General features: G+C 36.5%; 1 protein-coding gene across 2 annotated transcripts in view; it reads right to left on the reverse strand.

The window, feature by feature from the left end:
- SYNE1 (spectrin repeat containing nuclear envelope protein 1) overlaps positions 1 to 20104 on the reverse strand; it is a 525017-nt gene that overhangs the window by 346260 nt on the left and 158653 nt on the right. For both annotated transcript variants that reach the window (XM_054490749.2, XM_054490748.2), the window contains exons 13-16: positions 18096 to 18233; positions 16366 to 16530; positions 5592 to 5704; positions 4887 to 5055 (exon numbers count right to left, since the gene is read on the reverse strand). In XM_054490749.2, coding sequence (XP_054346724.2) covers positions 4887 to 5055; positions 5592 to 5704; positions 16366 to 16530; positions 18096 to 18233 — 585 coding nt within the window. The remainder of the gene's footprint in view (positions 1 to 4886; positions 5056 to 5591; positions 5705 to 16365; positions 16531 to 18095; positions 18234 to 20104) is intronic.

Genomic DNA, 20104 nt, shown 5'->3' on the forward strand with positions numbered 1-20104 from the left:
TATTACTTCTTGAAAGTAGAAAATTAATGCAATTACAGTTAAGAACATATCACCAAAGGCTCTTTAATTTCTTGCAATAGTATAATGAGTTCCTATGATTTGAATCTATTAAAATACTTGATAAATGTCACTGTCATAAATACAAAATTAGCCTTCAAAAACCAGCTGAATTCTTGTATAGCATGCTGACGAATGCTTAATATAGAGATGTAAGACACTTGTGTGCAGAGGAAACATTATTCATACAGCAATTTCATAGAAATCTCTGGATTTTTATTGATAACTTTATCATGTTTTGAGATAACATTTTAAAAATTGTATCTATAACATATTTCATATCATTTTATGTTTACGAAGCATTTACTTATAAATTAACTATTCTTCAGGGATAAAATGAATAGAGAAAGCTGTGAGCTGGAATGAGAGGTTCCATGATGAATACTACATTCAATAACTTTAATTGGCTTTATTCTATTTGTTTGAGAATAAAGTCAGACAATTGTATTCTGATTAATTCACTATTTAGCTTTATATCTTCTTATTACAACCCAGTTGAGAAATGGATAATTTACTAGAATTTAAATTTTGAATAATTTAACTAAACAAGCAATTCATTATTTGATCAAAAATGGAAAATTATACCTAATGTTCAAGATACTGCATAAGATATTGAAGAAATAATTATATTTGGCAAAGTTTAGAAAAGAGTCTGCAGTTAGTATTGGTACAAATTTCAAGAAGCTAATAGCGAAACAATTTTTCTAAGTGTCAAAGAAATGGGAAATAGTGCATGTGGTGCACAGGAAGACTTAAATGTGCTTTTGCTAGAGAAGTTTACAAAATAATTAAAAATGAACAAGTGAGAAAAGCTTATTTCCAATGTAATTTCTGGTCCACGAGGCAGGAAAGAGGGGAGAATGTTTTCAGAAAGAATGTTTTATAAATGCTGTAGACACTCATTAATGTATTTTTGAATTTGGCTATTAGGAAGACTGGATGATTAATTTTTAAAGAAAGATACTTATTTTTTATTTTAAATTTGTATTGGTCCATTTAATTTGGTCCTTTTTTTCTGAATATGGAGTAAATGCATTTAGCAATATGAATTATTTTATCTATCGAATCACTTTAACAGAACTGCTAAATCTCCATTTTACTGTAAGCTATTTAGACACACCTGTCAGAAAAATGCAAAAGTAAATACAAATGCATGTTTAAAATAATAATAAAAAGATTCATTTATTTCTTTCAAAATAAGGTTGAAACTTGGATCCCAAGTTCAACAAATAAGCCATTTTAGTCAGGGGACGTTTAAAGTTGATGGTGCTTCAAGAAAAGTCAGTGGCATACTTATTTTTGGTATTTAACTTTAGTGTTAGTGACTGCATTTCTACTTTCACAAGATGAGTGTAAATATAATAAATATGAAGCTCGTCAATTTCACTTGAATGAAACTATGCCAGATTATTCGAGATATTTAAAATTAACATTGAGGAGAGGTTTATCAAGACTATTTACATTAAAACTAAAATATAAAAACATCAAGACTATTTACATTAATTACGAATAATAAAATGAATATTCACATTATGTTGCATTCACACAGTCCACAATTTCAAGAGCTCTTTTTTTTTTGTTTCATGTGAAAGATTGAAATATTAGCCTCTTTTTTCCATGGTGAAATGGAAGCACATGTTTTGGTCATTGTCAACAGTTCCGACAGCAACGACTAAACCAATTACCTTTTGGTTTGCATTACAGCATGCAATCACTTACCAACGGCATGTGGCCTAAATTAATGACAGAAAGAATTTGTGAAGTATTTTCCAAGAATTCTTTAAGCACTCAGAGGCTGCATATCTGAGCTAGGATGTACGTTCTCTTTCTCTAACACTTAAAAAAAGTATTCTTTCCTTTTTGCAGGATGGATAAGTCTGAATTGAGAATTAGGACTAAGGAAAATATAATTATGGAAACTTTATGGCCTGAATATTACTTTGGTTATTAGATGATGTAGAAGCATGTGGCTTATTATAATACTTTATTTATTTTTATTTTTTATTTTTATTTTTATTTTTTTGAAATAGGGTCTCACTCTGTAGCTCAGGCTGAAGTGCAGCAGCAAGATCATAGCTCACTGCATCCATGAACTCCGGGGCTCAAGCCATCCTCCTGCCTCAGCCTCCTGAGTGGTTGAAACTACAGGTGCACACCATGACACCAGGCTAAATTTTTAAAATATTTTGTAGAGACAGAGTCTCACTATGTTTCCCGGGCTGGTCTCAAACTCCTGGCCTCAAGTGACTCTTCAACCTAAGCCTCCCAAAGTGCTAGGATTACAGGTGTGTGTGAGCTGCTGCCCCCAGCCCTTTTTGGGGGGAAATGTGGGGGGAGTAAACCAAGGAAAGAATTGCACTTATAAAACTGACTTTGGTGATTTGTGATTTTATTTGACAGTCTTCAGGCTCTTTGAAATAGCCTGTTCTAAAATGAATGATTTTTTATAACACTCTAAAAGGATAAGAGAGGCTCTATGAGGTGTTAACATAGAATAAAAACAGTGTATGTCAGTGTTTGTTCCCTATAAAAATTCCTACCATTTTATTATTAGTAGTATTATCATCATCATTGTCATTATTAAACATTTGGGAAAGACTAAGCCTTCTAGAAATTAAGTTATTCACAGACACATGGGTGCTCGGTAGCTAAACCATGACCAAACACATTCCTAGTGGCTGGTATCCGCACTTCATCAGTTCCCCACCACTACAACCACGCTGCCTCATACACAAATAACAGCAACTATCAGGCTTTGACGGTACACTTACAGGTATGTAAGTGTAAAATATTGTCAGGTATGGACCAATATTAAATCGAACTGATATTTATGTGAATTACATTCTTTAGATCACTAAGATGTAAGATATCATATCAATGATTTGGTCTTTAAAGTTAAAAATTTTTTTTTACAATTTTTTTTCGATTGTGATATTCGGCACTTAAGCTCAAGGGCTTTTGATTTGGAAAGATATGGATTCAATTTCTGATTCCACAACTTACCAGCTGGAGCACGTGCCGCCAGGAGCAAGTGACTTGAGCCTATGGAGCCTCAGTGCTTCTGCACTGGCTCCTTGGTATCTAAAACAATGTGAAACCCCCAGCCTGTAGGGCCATCTTGAGATGAAAAATGATGCATGTAAAACACTTGGCATGTGGGAAACGCTCCATACTCCACGGTTATCAAAACTATTAAACAAAATTACCTTAAAACCCTTCAAGGAAAAGAAACACAAGTGATAAGTAGGTATTCTTCAGTAGCAGATGAGAGTACTAGGAAACGTTCATTAAAGCATGCTACGTATGTAGGATAATCAGCAATTTTATGAATAGTTGTGAAAGTTACAAGGCAGTTTGGAATTAGTAGTTGAGTGAACTTGACGAAGTAGGCAGGGAGTACTAACATTTTTATAATTAATAATTCTTTATTCACATATCATTTGAGAAAAAGAGAATTATTAACATCATTGTGTTAGAACATTAACCTGGTGGAATAGTCTTATTAGCTGTTTAAATCTGATTGGCTGTTCTGAAATATCCAGAACAAAGACTGTGTCTGGTATAAATAACTACTGGGCTGAGAGGGTATCATCTGGCATGACTAAATCTGAAAATATATATGCATATTTGTATTTCATATTTGAAGAACTAATGTAATTGCTTGAAGCTTAAAATCAAGTTTTTCATAACTTTCCAAAATAACTAAAAATGAATAAAGGAACATAACAGATTTTGCATTTTGGAACAAATGTTTCCTAGACAATTTTAGTAAATCTAGGGAAAGATTTTACTGTAAAGCAGTTAAATCAATTTTTTCTCAACTGTGTGTTGTTCACTCATCACAGAAAATGAAATTAAAATGTAGCAAAATAGATTATGGTTCTAAGATGCTTCAGTGAAAATATGGTTTCAATAAATATTTCAAGCAGAACATGTTATAGAGTCACTGTGACTAATCAAGTTATAAATGGGTTTATATTTTAAAAGTTCATTGATTTATCATAGTATTTGTGTTTAAACATAAATGAAACAGTACAAGACTAAGATACTCTATTAACATTAATTTTATGAGCAAATTTGCATTAAAAATTAATTTGTAGGACGGGCATGTTTAATTAACTAAGAAATAACCTGTCTTTATTAACCATAATACACTAATTACACGTAAGTGAAAACTGCTAGTTACAGAGCAAACAAATTCTTTCATCAATGCAGGTCTATGATTCTAGTAAACATAGAATTATCTATATTTGATAGCCCAAAATATGAGATAATCTTTAAAAATTAAGTTGGTACAGAGATTCATAGACAAAATGTTACTCTTCCAGGGTGCACACAAGGGGCAATGAAGCCCAGGGAATTACGGTAAAAAAAAGACACAGTGGACACAATCTAAAAAAAATAGGTAGTTCCCATTTGGACACTTGAGAATGGTTCTAAACTAGTCATAGTTGAATTTTAAAAGACATGAAGGTAATCTTTAAGTATTTTAACGTAGTTGAAATGGTGACCTCCAATAAAAAATGTGGGTATGCAACACAAAAACTTTTTTAAAAAATCAATAAAGCCAGTCAGGATGGTCCCATATGATTAACGCAGCAAAGCATTAAACTAAACTGAACTAGGGGATTTTAAATGATCAAATTCCAAAGAAACAGGTTTAGATTTCAGATAATTCTGAAAAGCTCATAAACTTATATCTAACCCATTTAACACACGCTATCTTTATGTTTAAATTCAAGAATTAAAATAACAACATCAAAGAAACTGAACTGTGTTGCTGAATCCACGGCTCATCGGAATTCTCTGTCAAAGCACCGGGGACTCACCACGTAGTTTTGTAGAAGCTGCTCCACTGACTCTCTCCTCCCGTACTTAATGATCCAAGACTTCAGCTTTGACTCTGCAAGAACCAGCAGTGAGAGCAGACGGTACTTTAATTCTAAAAATTCCATTTTCATTAGGTGTAGCTCTGATGTGGAGGAAACAAAATGAAACCTAGAAATAAAACAGGGAGAATTTATAGAATGTAACTAATAGTAACAGAACCGATGCTTACTTAACCTGTTACATGTCAGCCTTAAATAGAATGCAGCCACAAGCTCTTCTAACTCTGGCTGATCATTTTCTGGAGATCTGATTCCTTTTCTAGCTCTGGATTTAAAAGCAAAACATGAATGATTGAAGTCTTCGATTTAGTTCTTTCCCCTGCCAACACATCTCTCGTCTGTTTCTTTTATAAGCTGTTTTTGCAATATTACATAATGTTCCTTACAGTACTGAACAAAAATACAGCCTCTGAAGAAACCATTTCTGTGATTTCCAGGCTGTGGATAAATTCAGGTTCACTCTTTTCAGTTAATAATACATTAGAATGGTGGCATTCTTAGCATGTCTTATGGGAGCCCACTTTCTATTTACCAAAGGTAGGCGCCTCTGTTAAAAAAAAAATCATGAAAAAATAAAAGAAATATAAAAAGCATCCACCTAGCGTTTTAAAAAGAGACTTCATTTAAATGCAGATATTCTCTTACCTCTCGGCCATGTCCTCTAATTGATCAGGTGGCACTGGAATCCCGTTAACAGACCTGGTCCGGTAGATTTCATGGAATGCTCTTTTGTGGGCATCTGTGTTTTGAAGCAGATCCTAAGATACAGTTTAAAAAAAATAAAAAATGAAAAACATGTTTCACAGAGGGCTAAGAAGCATAATTTCCAGCCTGCTCCGATGAGTCAATGTATTCAACAATTTGATTCCGCTGCCACATTCAGAGACAGCTTGGTGCCTGTCAAAGGCTCTTACCTTGAACAGGAACTGGGTGTTTGTACTTAAAACACTATGCTGGAACTGCATCTAATAATTATGCATCTTTTAAACACACATGACACTTGCACAGCAATGCATTCAGACGTTTTAAAGGCACATGATCCAAAGGAAAATGTAATTACTGCTATGAAATGATTTTAGTATTTTTTGCCTTTCTTGATTTTGGATATGTTGGTTTTTAAAAGCTTAAAACTAAGCATGACAAATTGAAACCTTTAATGGCAAAAGAGATTAGGCTTTCTACTGTTATTTTATTTTGAATTCATGCAGACTATTATAAAGTGATGTTTGCTTGCCATCTAAAGTAAGTCAATCATATTACAATATATTTTGAAATACCCTTTTGATTAGAAAATTCCAAACAAGGGCAGGGAATACCCCATAGGTAACACAGTGAGAAGATTAAATGTGATGTTAATAAATATTAATTATAGACTGTATAGAACTCCACAGGTTTGATTCATTTATTTAGGTTAATTTGTATCTTTGATTTGTTTGCTGTGTTTTTCATCATTTACAAACTAATTTCTAAAAAGACGTACATGTATTTTACACTCCCTCACCAATTTCTCACATAGAAGCAAGGAAGAAGTTAGGTGAAAGGAGATTCATGCCTTAATTTCTAGAGCTTAGTTTGTGTCTTGATTGCAGAATAAATACAGTACTTAAAAATGTGTCACTCATTGAAAAAGTAAGACATATTAGACCACCAAAATAATACATTAAAATTAATATTTTTATCTCATATTAAAATTTAGTGAATTAGAGAAACTAGTAGCAAAACCAGCCTAAAATCAAGAGACACACTTGATGGTGGGACGAGTGAAGACTTTTCTATTATAAATTAAAATGTTAAGGTTTGTGTATGCTTGTCCACATATGACATTTTAACATGGTAGAAAAACCTTAGGGCCAAACTATTTCTATCCTGATATATTTTGCTATGATCACATTTTGACCTGCTTTGACTCTGAAGGTAAGTGCAGAGACACTCACAAGTCATGTGTGCCTCAAGGGAGGGTACTATGTGAAGCCAAGAATTCATCACAGGAGGGCAGAGAACAAACAGGTGTTCTTAGAGCGGCTATTGATGAAGAGTATTCTAGCCACTCTCTACCTCCTTTATCACACACAGACACATTGCTGTAGCTCACGGTTGGGTTGAAACTTTCCCAAGTGACTGCAGAGCACACTTGGAGTTATCACCCCAGCTAGCTCTGATTTGTGACAGTTTTTAAATATCTACTATATTGAAAAAGTCTTTACAAGCTACCCAAACAAAAATATTTTCACACATATGATAAAAGAACTTCTTAGGCCGGGCGTGGTGGCTCACGTCTGTAATCCCAGCACTTTGGATGGCTGATGCTGGTAGATCACGAGGTCAGGAGTTCGAGATCAGCCTGGCCAACATGATGAAACCCCGTCTCTACTAAAGATACAAAAAATCAGCCAGGCACGGTGGTGTGCACCTGTAGTCCCAGCTACTTGGAAGGCTGAGGCAGGAGAATCGCTTGAACCCAGGAGGTGGAGGTTGCAGTGAGGCAAGATCACGCCATTGCACTCCAGCCTGGGCAACAGGGTAAGACTCTGTCTCAAAAAAAAAAAAAAAAGAACTTCATCAGTTGGCATGATGTCACTGATTCCTCTGAAAGGCTTTCTCACTATAAAGCAGCTAGATGCTGGGCAAAATATATGATTTTAATTCACCTTGCTGGGTTCATAGGAAGTAAATTAAATATTTTAGGTCCCCCATTCTTAGTAAAACATGACCCAAAAACTAGATCACAGACCTGTAGGCAAAAAACAAATAGAAAAATCCAGACTGTCCTGGGCAAATATCTACACTACTGCTGAGAGAGATTGAGTCTTAGAATGCGAACAGGATGAGGACACTGAAATGAGATCTCCTCCATTTAGTCAGAACCCTCAACGAGGGCTAACATGGCCAGGTTATTAGCAAATGCAAATACAATAGGAGGAAAGCAGAGATCACGAACCACAGAAAACAAGCCACCATGAGTGAGAACCAGCAGAAACAACAAACTTATCATGCTAGAAAAATGTCAATAATTTAATACTTGACAACAATGTGTAAGACAAAAAGGAGAGTGGTTTGGTTAAAGTATTCGTAATTCCTTATATTGATTAAGAGGAGGTTAAGATATTGATTAACTTTCAATTTTGTTAAGTATCTATGGTCAAATTTCGAGGGCAATCATACAGTACAACTAGAGTTTATAACTTTCATGCTAGTAGAAATAAAACCACGGAATAAGAAAAATGAGCAAAGAGACAAAAAGCAAAACCTCCTTAATCAACTTATAAATAGCAAGAAAGTAGAAAAGAAGAAAAAGTAGAGCAATTAGGAAGCAAAGACTCAGATGCTAGAAACAAATTCAAGTATATCAATAATAATTAATAAATGTGAATAAAGTAGAAATTTACTAGTTAAAAGACAGAGATTATCAGATTGGACAAACAAAATAGAACTATCTTCTTTTTACAAAAGACACACCTAATCATTAAGAACATGGGTTAAAATTAATAAAATGAAACACATGTCAGGCAAATACTAAGAGAAATCTGATATAAATGTATTAATATCAGACAAAATGGATTTCAGAACAGAAGCATTATAAGTACAGACACTCCTTGACTCATGATGGGGTTATGTCCCAATAAAACTCATTGTAAGTTGAAAATATTGTAAGTCAAAAATGTATTTAATACACCTAAACCAACCAAACATTATAGCTTAGCTTCACCTATATTAAATGTGCTCAGAACACTCACATTAGCCTACAATTTGGCAAAATTATCTAACATAAAGCCAAATTTTATAATAAAATGTTGAATACCTCATATAAGAATATCATATCACATGTCATTGCTGAATGTATATTGCTTTTGCACTATTGTAAAGTCAAAAATTGTAAGTTGAATCACTATAAGCTATAATTAATCACCATCTATAATTAATTGCATGAAGATTAAACTTTCAACTTACTAGAAGGTACATTATTCCTGAACTTGAGCATGCCCATTAAACTTCAAAATATATAAAGGAAAAACTGATAGAACTGTAAGGAGAACCTGAACTATCAACATCACTGTGGGGTTTATCAACCTGCCTCTCTAAATGACATAGAGCAAAGGAAGCAAGTGTTATAGCAGCTTGTTGGGTGAAGAAGGGAAAGGGCTGCAGGAATGGTCTTTATAAGAACTTGTGGTGTTTTGATAATGGAAGCCAGCTAGGAATTTTGAGCAGATTGGTGAAATTATCTCAGCTGCATTTTAAGGATCACTGTGGCAATTCTTCTGAAAATACCCTATCCTCCATACGTTTGCTTCCCATGGCTTCTAAGACAACACTGTAGCTGGATTTCCTCCAACTTCACTGGTTGCTCCTTCTCAGACTTTTATTGGTTCTTCTACTCTTCAACCTTTTAATACTGGATTCCCTCCAGGATCAGACCTTGGTCCCTTTCTCTTCTCTGTATATACTTCTTTATTTAATTTCTCCAGTCTCAGAGCTTTAAACATCCCTCTAGATGCCAATGACTCCGAATTTTTATCTCCAGGCTGTACTTCTTCCCTGAGCTCTCTTATCTATTGCCTACTCCACATGTCCTGTTCGATGAGAAAAAGACTCAACATGCCCCAAACTGAATTCCTGATCTTTCCTCCCAGAGCCACTTCATTGTCACCTATTCTTAATTGATAGAAACTCTGTTTTTTCAGTTGCACAGCCCCCAAATCATAGTGTTATTTATGACTCTTCTTCTTTCACAGTATGTATCTAATTCTGAAAATTGTTCTGCCCTCAAAACATATTCAGAATTTGTCCACTTCTCACCGTCTCTACAGCTACTTCCCTTGTTCAAGGCACTCAAACTGGATGATTGAAATGGTACCCTGGCTTCTGGTCTCCATTCCTAACCCAGTCTATTCTCACCCTGCAGCCATATCATGAAAATACTGTCATTCCTTTGGGAAAAAAAAGGGGGGCTGGGTGCTGTGGCTCATGTGTATAATTCCAGCACTTTAAGAGGGTGGGCAGATCGCTTGAGCCCAGGAGTTTGAGAGCAGCCTGGGCAATACGGTGAAACCCTATCTCTCCAAAAAATACAAAAATTAGTCAGGTGTGGTGGCCCATGCCTGTAGTCCTACCTACTTGAGAGGCTAAGGTGGAAGGATCACTGGATCCTGGGAGGCGGAGGCTGCAGTGAGCCATGACCACACCACTACACTCCCACCTGGGCAACAGAGCCAGACTCTATCTAAAAAAAAAAAAAAAAAAAGGAAAGAAAGAAAATGGATGAAAAAAGAAGGTTAGAACATTGTAGAGCAAATCAAGAATGCCAAAGTGTGATTAAGGAAAGTGAGGCGGTTCAAAGAAACAATATTGGGGAAACATATATAGGCACAGAAAATACCACAAAATATATAAAACAATATTTTGAACAATTTTATGCCAATAATTCTGAAGACTTAGTCAAATGCACACATTTTTAGAAAGTATGCATTATCAATATTGACCCAATTGCAATTTTGAGAGCCTGAATATGGGGAGACAACAGTGAAAAAAATCAATAATTCCCACTTTTATGGAGTTGACATTATAGTGCAGAAAATCAAGCAAAAGATAAGATAAATGATTAAAACAGGTAACAGTTGAGATGATGATAAATGTTAAAGAGAAACATCAAATGGGAAAGGGGAAAGGGAGTTTGGGGGAAGTTGTAATTTCAAAAGAGGTGGCCAGAAAAGGGTGGACGAAGAGGGGACCTTTTAGTAAAGGCCTTAAAGAGATGAAGAAGAACATAATGGGAATATCAGTAAGAGGACGTTTCAGACTGAGGGATGAGAACATTCCAGAAGGATGGCAAGGGTAAAGACCTCAAGGTAGGGAATATGCTTGCCTGTTTGATGTCATCTTTTCAATGAGGCTTCACTGACAACCCTATTTAAAATTGCAACAACACCTAATATCCCATGTTCTTTTACTTTCTAACCTAAATTTACTTATTTTTTATATTTATTACTTTTATCTGCCTCCTCTCACTAGAAGGTAAATTATCTAAGGGGAGGGATTTCTGTCTGTTTTGCTTGCAGATGTATCACAAATGCCTAAAACACTGCTTTGCAACTGAGAAAGCTCAACAGATATTGGTTGAAAGAATAGGGAAGACCAGAAAGGTACAGCCAGGGGATTAGGAAGGAAACTACAAGTGGCACAATCATAGCTTACCCACTGCAGCCTTTAACTCCTGGGCTCAAGCGATCCTCCTGCCTCAGCCTCCCGAGCAGCTAGGACTACAGGCGTGTACCACTATGCCTAATTTTTTATTTTTATTTTTTGTAGAGACAGAGTCTCGCTTTGTTGGCCAGGTTGTTCTCAAACTTCTGGACTCATGTGCTCCTCCTGCCTTGGCTTCTCAACATGCTGGGATTATAAGTATGAGCCACCATGCCCTAAAGAAAGTCTTTCAAGGGTAAAGGGACAACTATGTGAAATGTTTGTGACAGGTGATATAAGAAGACTGAGAACTGGCCGTTGGGTGAGGAATGAGGCAAAGCCTGGTAAACTTCGCATGGTAGATGGCAAGATAAAAGCTTGATTGGAATGGATTTTAGAAAGAATGAGAGAAGAGAATTTAGAAAGAAGAAAGAGCCAATTCTCTCAAAGAGCTTTGCTTTAAAAGGAAGGAAGAAAATTGGACAGTAGCTGGGAGGGGAAGTGGGGCTAAGAAAAAAACTTTTTAAGATGAGTTAATGGCAGCATATTTGTATGTGGATGAGTAAACTCCAACAAAGAAAGAAAGAGAAAAAAATAGAGAAGGGAGGAAGGACAGGAATTACCTTTTGGAGAGAGGGTGGGATCTAATATACACATGGAGAGGTTGGCCTCGGCCCAGAGCACAGATGGTTCACCCATAGTAACAGAAGTGAAGAGCGCGTATTCGGGCACAGATGCAAGTAGGTGGGTTGATGTGGCCGTGGGAGCTGGTGGAAATTCTTTTCTGATTGCTTCTATTTTCTCAAAGAAAAAGGAAGTAATGTCATCAGCTAAGAGTGAGGATGGGGAGGAGGTGTAGAAGGTTTGAAGAGACAAGATATGAAATAGTTGTCCCAGAAATGAAGAGGGAATGGAGTCGGGAAATGCCTTCTGATTGCCAGGCACCATTAAGGGCCTACTTGGGTTAGTCATCATGCCTGGGGGTGTGTTTTTCTCCAGCCACAGTCAGCTACATGTGTGTGGGCATGAACTAGGCAAAGAGCTGGCTTTCACCGGCATTGTATTTTTACCAGGACAGTAAAACAAAGTGAAATATGGACAAGGCAAGCAAGGATGTGGAAAAGTGAGGCTTTACATTGCATTTAAGCAGAGCACAAAGGGAGGTGGTAAAGAGAACAGGATACAGTGAAAAGGTGGTAGGGTAACAGATTATAGGGCACAGAGGAGATGAAGCCTTGTCTGACTGGAGAGGAAGGTACTTGAAAAAGAGCTTGTGGAGGGGTCTAATTTACTGGTGATGAGCATTCTAGGCTATGACTGTGGAGTGAGTGGCTAGGGTTGGGTGTAGGACAGGATCCTGGGGAAGAGGAGGTCAAGAACTTGAGAGGTCACGATATTGGGAGGATCATCTCTAGGTTACTGAAGTTATTAACAATTATGACATGCATTGTCATCCAGGAAATAAAATCTTCAAGAAAGGAGGGCAAGTGACCTAGGTAGGGTTGGTAACTGCAGTAAGGATGTGTAGCAGGTGTCAGAGCCTAATGGCTACTTTCATGATTCCTTATGACTGAAAGCCTTACTTTGCCAAATCAATACTAAGAATAATAAATTAGTCAGTATAATCTACAAGTACGATAAGCAATAGCTTTGTGGTCACGTTTTAAGCCTAGTGCTGAAGACAACCTGGCTCATCAGCTATGTGACCTTGGGCAAGTCACTTAACCTCTCTCTGCCTACACTTTCCTCATCAGCTAAAGAGGATAATAATACCTATCTCACATCCGTCATATTAAGTGTTTGGTAAAAATCAAATACTTAGGACTGAAACATGGTTAAGTCCTCCATAATAGTTGGCTGTGGTTATTGTTATTTTTCTAGATAACTGAACATTAGGGTAACTGGAAAATAGAAAAGATAATACAGGTATAGTATGTTTTGCAGAATAAATATGTTCTTACATATATACATATATATGTTAATTTTTAAAAAATAGTAAAACAAAACCATTGGCAGAACCATTCACAAAGTGAACTCTTGGAAACACACATTTAAAAAATGATCTGAATCCAACTTGCAAACATTGCCTATGCATTAAGTGTTGAAATTGTGTTATTTTTTAAAAAGGTGTGAAGAATGAAAAAAAACAAGCATTGTAACTTTGACAGCCTGTTCAAGTTTTCTTGACAAAAATCAGAATTACTTTTTAGATGAAGATGGGAAGACAATATTCCCAAACATTCTTGATTATACATCAATGATTCCTAAATTGTGATTTTCCCAATTTATTGCATCTCCAAGTGAGCCCAATATACCAGCATACAGGTGTTACATCAAATCGAGAGACTGAGCTAGTGCCATTGAGGAAACTTATAATTTTTAGTTGTTTTAATAAGTGAAACTTGGCCAGGCGTGGTGGCTCATGCCTGTAATCCCAGCGCTTTGGGAGGCTGAGGCAGGCGGATCACTTGAGGTCAGGAGTTCAAGGTCAGCCTGGCCAACATGGTGAAACCACATCTCTACTAAAAATACAAATATTAGCCAGGCATGGTGGCAGATGCCTGAAATCCCAGCTACATGGGAGGCTGAGGCAAGAGAATCGCTTGAACCTGGGAAGTAGAGGTTGCAATGAGCCGAGATCGCGCCATTGCATTCCAGCCTGAGAGTGACAAAGCGAGCCTCCATTTCAATAATAATAATAATTCGAACTTTTCACCCTCAAAGCTTAGCTTATTATAGGCTCCTAATATATATTTTTCAATCAATGAGAATTGATTTTAAAATTGACAATTTAATTGTTTTATGAGCTACTTTAAGTACCCATGCCCAGGCCTAGTAAAAGTTCCTACCTCAATGAAAAGAACATTCTAATATTCACCTTGAACCTGGCCTGAGCCCCTATCTCTGCTTTTTACCTTTATCTCTTTATTACATTCCTTGGCTTTCTCTTTAGTCTAGTCCTTTCTGGGTTTTGTTTGTTTGTTTGCCTCAGATAACCATTTTCTCCAACTCCTGCCCCTCTCTCTCTCCCTGATTCACTTCATTTCTGGTTTTTATGCCTTGTTCACCAGACTTTGGCAGAGAAATTGTTCTAGCTGTATTCTTGGGGGCTGGCACAGGGTCTCTCTCTCTCTCTCTGTCTCTCAAGGGAGCTAGAAGGGCTCATGAAGGGCCTGAAATCATATCGCCATTGAAACATACAGACAGCATGTGCATTGGCCCACTTAGGACTCACTCCCCCGTAGGAGATACTACTGTCTACAGTGTGCCTTGAATTAATATTTCTACAAACTGTTATAATTAACTAGTAAATGGCAGTTACATTGTCAGGCATTTTCTCTGTGGTGGGACATTTAAGTCAAAGTTAAAGGTATTATATAAAGAACAATTGTGTAGATGCTTCTCAGACCTCTAGATTGGAGGCACCACAAACGCCTGGACCTCGTCTGTGCCCCTCACCTGTTGCCCTGGAGCTGAAAACCTGCACATAGTAGGAATATTTGCTACCATGCCTATTTGCTGAATTAACGTATTTAATTCTCAATAAATATACATTCTACATTTCATTTAAAATTCTAAATTGACTTCTTTAGTATCAAATATTTACATCAATTAAAACAGTTTCATATGTAGGTAACAGGTACACTAGAATCCTAATCCCCACCATTATGTAATATACTCATGTAACAAACATGCACATGTACCCCCTGAATTTAAAAGTTAAAAATAAATAAATAAATAAATGCCAGTTAAGGTAAAAAAAAGTTTAAATTAAGTTTTACATGAAAAAAATTATTGTGTGTTATATATGCTTAATTGCTAATTTGTTAAAGATGTTACTGTTTGTGTAATACTGTTTTCACACTTTCCTCTGTTTATAATATACTGGGGTGGTCTCAAGATTGACATGGCCCAGGAAAGTGATTCAATCCCAGGAAAATTCTTGTGACTTGATCTCGTATGAGGCCTGAACTCTGGGTCCCTTATGGCATAGCTGCCCCCACTTTAGGGCACTAAGGTACAGATAAACAGGCCCGGCTTTTATATGTGAGTATCTACACAGATGAAGAAGACCCCAAAGTCATGCTTGCATCTGAGAAGCCAAATGACAGAGAGTTCAGTGCGTGTGTTTGTCTGCGTTGGTGGTTGGGGGAGGAGAGGAGCTAAGAGATAATCAGCAACTTTAAAAGTGTCTGAAGGCACTGAGTATCAGAAAAGGCCAAGAGGAAATGGAGGCAGGACCCTGAGTGACAGCCTCTGCAGACCATCAAATCTTGCCGTGGCCATCTGGTTTGATGAGTTTATCTGAGGTTGAGTCTGTTGAGTTGAAATGGCCAAGATCGGCAATGGCATCACATCTCTGTGTCTCTGTATATCTAGCTCCAAAAGTAAAGCCCCAGAGAGGCATAAAATAATAAAAGGCAATAAAATCTGTTGTAAATTTGCTTTATGATCTTGTCTAGAATACAGGACAGTGTATTTCCTTGGGGTAATTTTTTAAAAATATCAATAATTTGGCAGAAAATATACATGGGCTACACATTGCCCATGTGTAGTCAGCAGTAGAAATCTCTATTTTTCACATATGCAGGAATACCCCACCACATTACAGCAAATGAAGTATACAAATTCAATTGCATAAAATGCAAGATTGCATTAATGTGATGTTAATGAAAAACAGCATTTTTAGTTAGGCCTGTAATATCACAAAACACAAAGAGGAAGTATATTGGAAATTATACCGTATACAACTGACGATATATTAAGTTTAAAACATCCCAAATGACTAAGAGACCATCAAAGCCTAACCCCACCACTTCCTACATCCTCCATTCCTTCTACCCCCACCCCACAGCACCAGGACATAAGAACTTTTGCCTGCCTTCCTTTGAGAATGGAGGCAGAAATGAGGTCTGGAGCCAATGGCCAGCCACATTATTATGTAAATGCATACCATCTATGCTTATCTTTTGAAAAATAACATATAACAACAGAAATAACAAAGATAGCTGCAGATGAAAAAAATACCACACAGGTATGGAAATCAATCTATTGGAACCGTCATCAACCAGTGTAAGAAAGAAACAATCAAATTAGAGAACTCTAAGAAGGTGTGACATCTCTGATCATGTAGAATGAATATTTGGGGCGTCCCCGCCAGGGCAGGTTGTAACTAGGCTACCTCTCCAGACCACACTAGGGCTGTTATGCTGCAAGGTTTTCCAACCAGAATTTTTACCTTATGTTGCTCAAGTTTCCGTTGTATCGTGTTTGCTGTTTCCTCGTGGACCTGTTGAATGGTTATTTCCTCTCTCAGGGCCACCTCTGCTCTGTACAGCCAGGCACCTATGGTGCCCAGAGGTGCAGGAAGAGATTTATCAAGCTGTATATGCCAGTCAAAGAGCTAAAATTTAAAAAGCATAAAAGTAAAATATCTTTAATACAGATGGCAATTTATAAAATTACACCCAAGTAATAGTAAAGAATACATAAAGCTTTAAGTTAATGATTTCAGGCTAAGTTAACAAATATCAAATAAGCAAATGTCTGTGTTCTGAGTTTGATACTTTAGGGATGGGGAGAAAATTACAGTTAAAAGCAAATTTTGAGGAAACTGAAAATACATCTTAAACATGGAAGAATATTATTATAAGTGTAAGCAATTTTCCCTTACAGGAGTAGTATGAAGCACCCACTGATTTTCAGTGTGGCTTTTGCTGAAAGGGAAGGGATCAGGTTTGGTGACATGCTTGGAGGATGCAGCAGTTATACACCTGGCACATGTGCATCTTGGTCATCGGAATGAGAATCCCATTAAAACCTCCCACATGATCAGAACAAGTTCAGAAAAATGAGGAGTATCTAAGCAGCTCTGGACAAAGATGAGTTTAAAGGATTCTTTCTATAATCCTATGATTGTCTACCCTTCTCTCCATCTCTTTCATTTTACCAATTTTCAGACACATTTCCTAGCTTACTGGAAAGCCAGGTGGGATGAGTTGAGGTGCTTAGGAACTAGCCTATTATTTCATGGAGTCACTAGAAAAAATGAGACTATCAAAAGAAAATTAGGCTGGGTGCAGTGGCTCACTCCGGTAATCCCAGAAATTTGGGAAGCCAAGATGGGTGAGATGCTTGAGCCCAGGGGTTTAAAACCACCCTGGGCAATATAGTGAGATCTCATCTCTACAAAAAAAAAAATTAGCCAAGCATGGTGGTACATGCCTGTGGTCCCAGCTACTTGGGAGGCTGAGGTAGGATGATTGCTTGAGCCAAGGAGGTTGAAGCTGCAGTGAGCTGTGATTGTGCCACTGCACTTTAGCCTGGGTGACAGAGCAAGACACTATCTCAAAAACAAAATAAAATAAAGAATATATGGTAAGTTCAAGGCAAATATTCTTATTAGTGATAGAAGTGTTCCAGGGGTTTGAAATCTTGGTCTTTAAGCATGAAGAATATGAATATGAAAGATACTGAGCAAATTTCCTTCAGATTCATGACCAGATTAAAAAAAGATGCTTGAATTAAAGAATGCAAAACTGTATGTCAACACAGGAAGGTCATTAACTGTTGATGAAACATGATTTTGGAATACAAGAAGTTGCTGTGGCTCCGTTCTGGAGAATCTGCTACAAGACCAGAGAGTCACCTCTTCTAAACCACCCAGAAGGAAGTTGTGTAAAGTGTGAAGTGCTCCAGATGGTCTCAGGATTTTAATCTATCATCTAGTTGATGGCTGATATCACAAACAGGGAAACTAAGGCAAGAAAATAGCTGTTAAACCAAAGACTTTCATTAACTTACAGGAAAACTAGACAAGGAGGCAAAGATTCTCCCATAGTTAAGTCTTTCTAGTCTCAGACAGAGGCAGTAGAACCTGTTGCCATATCACTGTGTAGAAATAGATGATGAAAAATATTCTTTTCTAAATTTATTAAGCTCAGTACAACTAATTGTGGGAGAACTTACCCTGGAGGTCACTCTATCCCAAGATTGTTTTACCAATGCTTGGTCAAGTGACAATTTACCGTCTCTATGTAATGGTTGTATTAAATGCTCAATCTGTTTCCTCTTCATTTCGTATTGAACTCTGAAGTGCTTAAATGACTAAAAGAGGAAAAACAGCAACAGTATGGCAATGAGTCAAAAAAAGCAAAAGCAAAGGAAAGCACATTTCCTAAATAACAATCTTTTCTATTTGGATAACACTCAATATATGTTGTTGATAATAATAATGGTAGTTATGATACTAATAGCAGTTGTCATTCATCAAGCCCTGACATAGCTTGACCCTGTGCTAAGTGCTTTCTGCATATTATCCTCTCTGGTTCTCTCCATCACCCTACACATGCATTATTATTCTGAAGCCCAGAAATGACTTATCAAGGACAAGTAGTAGAGGTAGGACTAAAGCCTAGGATTTCTCATTTCTAGTAAAGTAATTTGTGTACCAGTATATGTTTGTCAGGAAATCATAGTAAAAAGGAGTATAAATCTTAGCTAATAATCAAGGTAGTTGCTTTATTTCAAGTACCAAACAATTTACAAATAGAAATTGCATATATCAAAATAATGCAGAATTAAAGCTGTCTAGATTTGTGTTTAAGTAAGCCTGCATAAAGAGGTTTACTTTAGGGGACTATGTTTACATGATAATCCTTTGCTTTAATTTCATGGTATTAAAATATTAAGTATATCACAGTACAGTTGACATCAATGTATTATATGTAGACTTAACTATAAGCTTAATGCTAACATTAAAACAATTTTTAAAGTTTTATATTTTACATTAATTAAATTAACCCATCCTAAAATGTGACTCCAAATCTAAACATAAAATCAAAATATAATTAAAATGTGCAATTACGTTATAGGAGAATGGCCCCACAAAGGTTAGCAGATAACACAAATAAAGGAATTTCAAAATTATAAACAAACATGTAAATTCACATGAAGAACACTGGGGGGAGATAGTGAACTAGAATTTTACCTACAAGGTTTTCTTCCATTTTCTCTAACTGAATGGAATTTTAAAAATACCAAAACATAGGCTGGGCACAGTGGCTTACGCCTGTAACCCCAGCACTTTCGGAGATCGAGGCGGGCGGATCATGAGGTCAAGAGATTGAGACCATCCAGGCCAACATGGTGAAACCCCGTCTCCATTAAAAATACAAAAATAAGCTGAGCGTAGTGGTGCACGCCTGTAGTCCCAGCTACTCAGGAGGCTGAGGCAGGAGAATCGCTTGAACCTGGGAGGCGGAGGTTGCAGTGAGCTGAGATCACGATCATGCCACTACACTCCAGCTTGGCGACAGAGTAAGACTCCGTCTAAAAAATATATATATAAAAAAATAAAAAATAAAAATAAATTAAAAAAAAACAAAACATAAAATCAACTTTTAAATTTTATTCCACAGGATTCTGAGTGAAAAAACTGGAAAATGCAGCATTTGCTATAGATTGAAAGAGATTTAAAATGCTGATTACATAATGTAAAGATGAAATGAAATTTTCCCTAAATTCAGATTTCAGATAGACTCAACCCATTTTTAAGAGACTAGTGATCACCTTCGGGCTGAAAGGAGGGTTTCTGTTTTCTGTTTTTCTAAGCCTTTGTTTCCCTCATGAACTAGCATCTGTATAACAGATAGCTTTATAACTTGGAATTTATTTTTTGATAATTGGTGCCAAACCTAAACCTCATCAGTGGACTAAATAAGTATATTCACTCTGTTCTTGCAATTCTTTTCTCCATTTACTGGCTTAATCATTTTTTAATGGATCTCAGCCCAGAAAATGTTATTTTGGGGAAAAAGGCTTACATTGAATTTCAAAGCAAAAGAGTACATGCATATTAACCACATATTTATTGCTTTGCTAAGTTTGACAAATATAATATTGATGCTATCATCCACCTAAATTCACACATATTTTAAAGATACGATTATATAAATCACTAATGCTATAGATAAATC

Source organism: Pongo pygmaeus, chromosome 5 (assembly GCF_028885625.2).
Source record: "Pongo pygmaeus isolate AG05252 chromosome 5, NHGRI_mPonPyg2-v2.0_pri, whole genome shotgun sequence".
Taxonomy (NCBI): domain Eukaryota; kingdom Metazoa; phylum Chordata; class Mammalia; order Primates; family Hominidae; genus Pongo; species Pongo pygmaeus.